Source organism: Curcuma longa, chromosome 11 (genome assembly GCF_044706935.1).
Source record: "Curcuma longa cultivar G26 ecotype Majalengka, Jawa Barat chromosome 11, ITB_CL_G26_1.1, whole genome shotgun sequence".
In the NCBI taxonomy this organism is placed as follows: Eukaryota; Viridiplantae; Streptophyta; class Magnoliopsida; order Zingiberales; family Zingiberaceae; genus Curcuma; species Curcuma longa.
In genome coordinates, this window is record NC_133871.1 from 30,849,649 (window position 1) to 30,858,880 (window position 9,232).

The following is a 9,232-nucleotide window of genomic DNA, read 5'->3' on the forward strand; positions in this document are numbered from 1 at the left end:
AAAGTGAAATCCATCGTCCCAACGGTCTCACGATCGATTTCACAACTATGTAAATTGAAAAACTTCAATTGACCACCACGAAAAATAATATTATTTCAGTTTCGTCGAAATTCAAATCCTTATCCATTTTTATAACTCTATTCCATCGTAACCAACTCAATTGATAATTTGGTAAAGCATGTTTAATGATCATAAGTGCTCGGAATCAAAAGAAAAATGACCACAAAGTGTGATAATTCATAACATACATTTTTTGAATATTTCAAAGACATAAATGCAAGGCCTTTAATGAGATATTATAGTTCATTGCAATGTTAGCAAACACAAAGGCATCCATCAGCCACTGTTAAAAAGTGTGTTCGAAGAATCAAAATGGAAAATTATTCGATCAAAAAAATAAGAAAGCAGCACAGCTTGCAGACCAGCTGAGCAAGCAGGGGGGGTTTGTTTTGCCTATTCATTCAGCAAGCGGCTGGAGGTTTATCGACCCATCGAATTCGGCACCCTCTTAATTGCAACTTCTCGATCAGCAGTGGTGAAAGGAGCTTCCTCATTCCGGTGAGGAGCTTCAACTTCTTCAACTTTTCATAGGAAGCTCTCAGGGCAATCTCAAACCACTCAACTGGCACAAGACTGAGATGCACCAACTTCACATCTTGCAGACATTTCAGAGTTCCAAGTAGCATGCACAAACCCATGCCTGAAACTGGACAGTATGATATGTTTATCTGCAAAAAAAAATGTTGAATCAGAACGAACAGTCTTTGACATACAATAAGATTTCTTTTATTACTAACCTGTCTGAGGTTTTCAGTATACTGGGCAAGAGCAAATAGACCTTCATCATCTACCAAATTGCAGCGTTTCAAATCCAGCTCAGAAAGGCGTCGACAACCGATCGCGATTTTTGCAATGCCTGAACTTGTAACGTGACACAAACCTCTCAGTTCCAGATCATGAAGGTCTTCCAAATGACCAATGTGCTTCAGACCTCGGTCGGTGATCTTCGTGCAGTAGCAGAGGTTTAACTTTCGTATCAACTTGCAGCCAGTTGCTATGGCAGCTAAACCATCATCAGTGACCTCAACACACCTGTGCAGTCAGAGTTTGTTTGAAATTTCCTTCAGATTTGAAGAACATGCAGAAATTGAATGTATTACGTATGAAAACAGACATACCGGTAAAGATCGAGTTCGTGAAGCTTTCTGCAGTTGGATGCAATATGAACAAGGCCTTCATCGGAAATCATATAACAAAGACCTAGTTTCAGGACTAGCAGCTTTGAACACCTAGACAAATTCTGCATCGCTGGAATAGAGATGGAAATTAATACAATGCAACTAGAAAGATAGAAACACAAGCTATTCATGATTCAACGATGATCATTTTCTAGTGAGAACAATAACTTACCAGTATCGGTTATACTACAGTCTGTGAGATCTATCTCCTCAAGATTGGAGCAACAAGTTCCAATATATTCCAGACCCTTATCGGTTATTAAACTGCAGGACTCTAATCGGAGGCATCGAAGCTGTTTACATTGATCTCCTATAGCCATAAGGGCTTTGTCTGTAAGCAGATGACAGCATGTCAGATCAATAGTTGTTAAGTGAACGCAGCTAGCTACAAGCTCAGAGATCCCCTCATCGGTCACCGATTGGCATTTACTAAGCCCTATCTTAGCCAAATTCTTGCAGTTCAGGCCAATTATCTTAAGACTTGATGCAGAAACTTGAAAACCATCAAGTTTCAATACTGTCAAGCTATCCTTCAAACAATTCAACTTCAAAAGGAAGTGCGGTGCCAGCTCCTGCAATGTACAACTTCCACATGAACAGTAGCATAGAAGAAAAACAATATTGTGCCTTTTCTTCAAGTAAATTGTACTTTATTTCTAAATGTCTAAACCTTACAGGAAAACAATCTCCAACATTGAGTTTCTGAAGACAATTGCTTCCTTCAATCACTGAGGTTAAGCCACTAGAAGTCACATTTTCACAACGAGAGACGTCAATGCTCTGCAATAAAGCATAAACAAAAATCAGCAAGTGTCTGTTATATCCCAAGTGCTTTGTTGAACTATCAACATCTGCATTAGTATTATTGACTAAACGTATCAGGAACAATCAACTGCTATGCTTCTCTTCAAATACATTGGCTTGGTGATTCCCACGGAGCTACGACTGTCGCTTGAAAGAGTAAAAAAATGGAACAAGATTCAACAACACTTACCCGTAACGAGTTGTTTCGGTGCTTTAGAGATTGTAATCCCTCATCATCTATATCGGAGCACCCTACCATATTCAGAACTTCCAGCTTGCCAAGAGAGGAAATGGAGTTGATCGATCTATTCGTAATCTGAAAAGAGAAAAGAACACCTTTTAGATAAGCAACTAATACTAGCTAACAAACAGTATTGCATGGACAGATCTTACTACGCGAAGTTGAAAACTTGAGATAAAAAGCCCAAAAGAAAATTGCAATAAGCAACATAAAGGAGATTAACTAGCATACTTTCAAATGATATCCATGGTGAAAGAAAATTGTACAAGAAAAATTCTTTTGGGGGTCAAAAAAAATATCTTTTTGATTCGACAATTAGTGGAAATTCGATGTGGAAACTGGAAAGTTACCTTGAGATATGAGATGTCCAACTCCTTCAGATCCTGGCACTTCTTAGCGAGCAGATCGATCCCAATATCGGAAATCTCCAGACACCATTTGATTCCGAGCATCTCCAGTCCGGCGCACCCCACCGCCACCTTGGCGAGACCGACATCTGTCAGCCCGAGGCACTTATTCAACCGCAACTCCTTCAACCCGGCGGCCGCCGCAAGCGCGGCGGCCTCCCGATCCCCCACCCCGACGCAGTGTGACAGGTCCACCGCCTCCAGGCGCGGACACGCATCCACGAGAGCCATCAGGCCTCGCCACCCAACCCCACTGGCGCGGCTAAGGCTGACGGATCTGAGTCGCAGCCGGTCCACACCGGCAGCGAGGGCAGCAGAGAGGGAGCGGTCGTCGAGGGCGGGGCAGACAGAGAGATCGAGGCACTCGAGTCCGGAAGCGTACCGGCGGAGAAGGCCAGGCAGGACCTCAAGGCGGAGGACGCGGAGCGAGCGGCGGTGCAGCTCCTCGGCGCGGAGGAACCCGCGGCAGACGAGGCGGCAGGACTTGCGGTCGCGGGGGTCGGGTACGCGGTCGAGTATGTTGGCGAGCAAGTCGAGGGAGAACACGGTTGCCATGTCGCAATCCCAGGGTCGCTGTCTATTCATCGCTGCTTCAGCAGGGCGTCGAGAGCTTCAGGTGGGGATGAACAGGAAGGAGGGGAGAGGGACAAAGGGCTGCAGAATGGGGAAGATAGGAGCGTCAGAGAAGCTGGTCGGCCGGCGGAGCAGCGAGCCTCTTCCTCGTCGGGATCGCATGACTCAAACAAGAAGAAGAAGAAAGAGAAGAAGAAGCAGCAGCTCCGTTTCCCTTCAATTCCTTCCTTCCTCTCTAGGAAACGAGAAACGCAAAGAGAGCGAGGAGGAGAGGAAGACGAAGAGCCCAAGAAGCGAGGCCTGATCTGGTCACCGCCTCCACCGGGTGCTCTTATCCCATCATAAACAAACCAAATGACCAAAATGCCCTCTTAGATCTAAACGTACCTATTCAAACCGAAGGGCCATATGGGAAAGATAAAAGAGTAGGACCAGATGGCGGTTGGTGATTGGTGAAGGCGTTACCTGGTGGTGGCAGCGGAGTGGTGGGGGCGCGGTGGGACCATACCGAACGCCCAAGTACAGGAGCCGTTCCGGTTCGTGCAAGCTGTCCCGCCGCTCTCTTTCTCTTTATTTTTTAATTATTATTATTATTATTTATCAGAAATTTCGATAGAAATTTATCAGTAAAACAAATTCTATTATTTATCTGTATAATAATTGCATGAAAAATTGCTCTTAAAAATAAAAACGTGAGTGGACCGTCTTCTTCTTTTTTCCTTTCTTTCTTTCTTAAATAATTCGATTACATTTCATTGAATCCACGAACGGAATCGAGTTGGACGGCGTTTCCGTGGTTACTATATCTTATTGATGCTAATTCGAGCGTAATGGATGCCGATTCGGGTAACGACGACATCAAGAGGCGGAAAATTCCGTACGGCGAGAGCAGCGACGCGGAGAGAGAAAGAGGCTGGGGCCCGCCCGCGCGGCGTGGCGAGTAATCCCGTACGCACCTAAGGACGGTTGTACCCGCCGGTCGCGGTATTTGATGGGGGAAGGTGGGGCCCAGTGGACAGTAATATCTTTTCGAAAAATCTTCCATTTTAATTTTTCCCTTCATTATTCATCCTTTTGCTGATTTTAAACCTAACAAAGAAAATGAAATGGAATGAAATGAAATGAAATGGTGACTTCTCATGCCTTTCGTGTTTGATGTGTATTAATTAATTACGTATTAATTAAGGATTCGTTTGATGGTTACTTAGGGAGATAAATTTATGCATAATTTTAAATAATATATTTGTATGGCATGAGATGCGCCACCCGATAGTATCAATAAGTTAGAGATTAGTTTCTTGAAAAATAATTAAGATATTGATGTGATGACTCGATGGACTTTAAATGCTTTTGTTAGTGATGATCATGGTCAAAAGCATGATTCGGTCAAAAATGTCCTAATTCTCTAGATATTATATTTATATATATATATAGTTTCCTAGTTGGAGCGTCAGGGAGTTATTTTCCATTTGCCTAATCTTCAGAGGTAAACTGTAAAAGTTTTGTCTCAAATTATGTAAATTATTACAAAGATGCCCTTCTTTTTAAAAAATAATAATAATAAAAAAGCACCCCACTAAATATTTTATTCCAAAAATACTACTTAAATAATAACAATTTGATTGGGCCTTTTTATAAACAAACTAAAGGAAAGGTAAGATAAGATGCTCAGCCTCAACCGTCTAATGTGGCAAAGGTCATAGGTTAATCTCAAACATTTCATATGATTGGTCTCATAATCATCTGTAAAAAAGTAAGTCAAACAATTGAAGTTGATCTCCATATGGAAAGGTAATTTTTTGACTTCGTCGAGAATCGATCCTTACTTATTGTGAAATTAAATCTACCATACATGCACGTTACCATGTATATAGCATCCATGCTCGTACATGAAATTAATATGTTGTGTATACATGGTTCTCATGCTCGTACATGTAGCATCCACGATTGATATGTTGTGCGTATTCTCATGCATGTAGTGTCTGTGATTGAATGCGTGTCAGGATGAATTGAAGTATCCAAAAATGATCCGAGTGCCTCATCCATTCAATTGCGAACTAATATCGCACATGAGAAGACATGCAACATAAGAGTTTATAAAATATTCATAAATATCTAAATACATATACTTTTAATTTATTATTTAATATTTTTATTTTTTATCTTAATTTACTCATTTTAACATTTTCTTTTCTATAACTCTTACTATTTATAAGATTATAGGACATAATTTAAAGCATTAATAGACCTAATTATTCAAGGGAGTTGCGGGTTCGGATTCGGATTTGGATCCGGTAACCGATACCGAACCTTCCGTGGCCTGCGGTTTGCGTTCGAGTTCGATGAAGCCGATGTTGCGGCAGGCGCCTCACCGGCGCATCGCGTTCCACGACAACCGTTGATTCAAAAGAAAGAGGACGATTGGACCGTCAAGATCTAGTTCCCATACACTGCAGCGTGCGGTGGGCGAGGCGAGGCGACATAGACCTACCCGCATACCCCGCCTCGTGAAATGACTATAATACCACGCCGTTTCCTGATTTGATAAGAACAGTAGTGATGGTACTTTTGTCATTTCATGTCGATAATACCAAAGCTGTCCCGCCCTCTCTTATATATATGGAATTCTGCCACAGTCTCTCTCGCACTTTGTGATCAACGCAGCGTCTCTTCCTTTCGTGTTCTTCCGTTCCGCTCGCTGATCGATGGCTTCAGTCGCTGGAACTGCGCTCGCGGTCTCGGTTCGTCCGCCGCGGCGATTGCTGCAGGTAGGATTCGCTATGCATCTCGTCCTTTGCTTGATCTGAATTTGTTTCTGCATTCGCTGCCTTCTTCGAGGTTTTTTGGTTGGATCTGGGTTCTATTGTTATTCGCCTTATGATTTCTTGGCATGCAGGAGAATGACTGTCTTTTTTTTCATTTGTAATCTTTTCATGCTTTGTTTCTTATTGCAAACAGAGGGTTGATTTATTTTGAGAATTGAGCTATTAGATGGAGTAGAATGCCTTGATTTTGGATCTGTATGCTATTTGATTGTGACTTTTAAGGTAATTAAACAACTATATCAACAATGTGCTGGAGCCTGTTCTCCATGTACATTGCTTGGTAATGCGGGTTTATGTCTGGGTTGAATAATTTCTTGTAGCTGTTCATTTGTTTTCTTAGATTTCTGGTTTCGGTTGAACTTTATTGTGAGAAGACGTTGCCCCTTTTCATTCTTCCCATAAAAATCTCTTAATTTAGGGAGGATAAGGAATCACACCCTCAACATATCTTCACTGTTTACTTGCTCCGCCATGCTAACCTCATCTGGCTTTATATTTATGCACTCACAATTTACTATTGGTCCTCCCTTCCCTGCTTGCTCCAATTGTCACTAGCTGATTACATTTGTAACATCCTGTTGTAATGTAGTTGCAAGGCCATGTTTCCGGCATAATTATTTTCAGTACAAATGTTTTTTACTCGCATTTAATGTGGTGATCGTGTATTAGCAGAGGTCGTTTGAATTTATTTAGTCTAGTTTCAAAATTCATGATGCGCCACTCTTCTAATGATATTTATGCTTCTCTAATTTGAGCTGAAACTGTGATCATTGTAGAATGTCATATGTATATTTTCCCTGTTTTGCAGGTATCTAATGGGCTCTCTGGTCTCAAATCAGTTTCCTTCACAAACCAAAGAAAGAGCTTTGTCTCAATCCGCTCAGTACCTCGCCTCCGAGTTTCTTGCGCTGTATGTTCTTTTTTGTTGTTTGTGTGCACACTTTCTACATGCAGTATTCTCTCATGCCTTATGCCATTTTGCTTATTTATTGAGATTCTTCTTTAGGATTTTTTTAGATTTTTCTGAAAGTAATATAGCTTGAGATAAAAATAAATGCTAGTTTGTAAAGATGCTAGAGAATACAGCAACTAATGTTGAATGATGTGCTGATGACAACAAGCATTTAATGCTTCAATGAACTTTTGCTTTATTGTCGAACTATGTTAGTTACTGTCTTCACTAATATAATAATTAGTTGTAAAATGTTGGAGCTAGTAAATTTGATTGATCATCTTAAATCATTTCATATTTAGTTGCCTCGAACACCAAGGAGTGAAATGCCACAATAATACTCTATTCTTTCAATGTTTATGTCATGCATTCACATGGAACTCCTTGCTATCATTACAAAGTCGACCTTTAATTACTCTTATCCGTAGAGTAAATGGTTAAACATGCTTTAAAAGAAGAATAAATTTGAGTCTGAGAAATTCTATGAGATTATGATATGGTTAATCATACTTTATGTCAGACTATTGGATTGCTTGTGGCTGATGAATTAGTTCTTATGATGGATCCATGGAGTTCTAGAAAAGCTATTAGATATATTGTGGATGAGAGAAAATAGATTAAAAAGATAAGTATGTTCAATCATGAACATGGATTTATAACTAGACAAGTTGAATGTAGAGTTACTGACATAGTTGTTGGTAATATATGATCTCATAATTTGTATTGTATGTTATGAGGATTGAATCAATCTCATTGTAGTTTTGTTGGAATCATGTATAATGCACAAATCACATTACATCACTGTAACCAATGTGAAATTGTATTAAATACCATCTGATTCTTTGAACAGGCCAAGCCAGAGACTCTGGAGAAGGTGTGCTTCATAGTGAGGAAGCAGTTGGCGATCGCAGATGACACTACGGTTACTGGAGCATCCAAATTCTCTCAACTTGGGGCTGATTCTCTCGACACCGTAACTCTCATAGAATTGAAAATTCCCTCTATCTTTCAGCTGTACTACTCCACCTTTCTACAACACATTGTTGACGAACATTAATTTCAAACGCAGGTTGAGATTCTGATGGGCCTGGAGGAGGAATTTGGTATCAGCGTGGACGAAGAAATCGCCCAGAGCATCTCGACGGTGCAACACGCTGCAGATATGATCGAGCTACTCTTGGAGGAGAAAGAAGCCGCCTAATAAAACGTAAGTAGCTAGTGCTCGATATCGCAAACTATTTGAGTTGTTGCCATTTCTCCAGTGTCATACATAGTAGTAGTTCTTCTTGCAAGAGCGAAATGCCATAAAGATTCTGTTTCCTTTCTTCCCTTCATGGGTTTGGTGTCATGTAGTGAGATGGACTTCCTCCACATTAGTTTTGGTCATGGTTCAGTATTTGGATATTGATGGACCGAAATAATACTTGAATTTGTGGTATTTTAGAACAACTTATTTTCATTAAAATTATACAAAAGTCGATCTCATTAAATTCAATACAAATGGATAAAATTTCATATGTTAATGAAAATCATTTGGTGGCTTTCACTTAATATCTTGGATTTCATTAGAAACGTTATTATTTTTATTTCTAAATGTTAACAAATGAATGATAATGTACGAGATCTCGAAGACTTGAAAAAGCTACACTTTGCATACGACAAATTAATTAGAAAGCTCAGAGATTAATTCGCACTTAGTTGTTAATAAGTTTGTCTTGTTGGTTGTCATTCAGCAGCTTATTTTAAATAAAGAATAAGCTCAGAGATTTAATAATGTAAGGGGAAATTTATGGCGTACAAGAAATATATTTGGAATTATCAATTGATATAAATTTTCTAATATTGATATTTTTTTAAAAAATCTATTTTTAGTTTATTTTATTAAAGAGAATATTTATATTTATATATATATATATATATATATATATATATATATATATATATATATATAAATAAATCAGATGAGCCAAATAATTTAAATAAGATAATCAAATGGGAATAAATGATCATGACAAGCTATACTATTCTAGCAAACTCGCAAATCAAGCATAGAAAAGGAGCTATTGTTTATTATTTAGAAGGGGAAAAACCTTACTGTAGAAATTTATTTATAGATTACTTATAAAATTCTTAAAAATCATATATATATATAAAATTTATTTCTTCAATTCATATGTCAAAATGCAAAAAAT

General features: G+C 39.2%; 2 protein-coding genes across 2 annotated transcripts; one reads left to right on the forward strand and one right to left on the reverse strand.

The window, feature by feature from the left end:
* Nucleotides 1-271: 271 nt before the first annotated feature.
* Nucleotides 272-3,560, reverse strand: LOC141839568 (F-box/LRR-repeat protein 3-like). The gene is made up of 7 exons (XM_074727347.1): nt 2,634-3,560; nt 2,233-2,358; nt 1,914-2,018; nt 1,411-1,810; nt 1,179-1,308; nt 798-1,092; nt 272-728 (listed from the first exon to the last, which is right to left on the reverse strand). The coding sequence occupies exons 1-7, from the start codon at nt 3,273-3,275 to the stop codon at nt 462-464; spliced, it is 1,965 nt and encodes a 654-aa protein (XP_074583448.1). The 5' UTR covers nt 3,276-3,560; the 3' UTR covers nt 272-461.
* A 2,368-nt stretch (nt 3,561-5,928) lies between these two features.
* On the forward strand, nt 5,929-8,468 carry LOC141840415 (acyl carrier protein 1, chloroplastic-like). Its single transcript, XM_074728391.1, has 4 exons — nt 5,929-6,031; nt 6,897-6,998; nt 7,891-8,013; nt 8,110-8,468. The coding sequence occupies exons 1-4, from the start codon at nt 5,969-5,971 to the stop codon at nt 8,239-8,241; spliced, it is 420 nt and encodes a 139-aa protein (XP_074584492.1). The 5' UTR covers nt 5,929-5,968; the 3' UTR covers nt 8,242-8,468.
* The last annotated feature ends 764 nt before the right edge of the window (nt 8,469-9,232 follow it).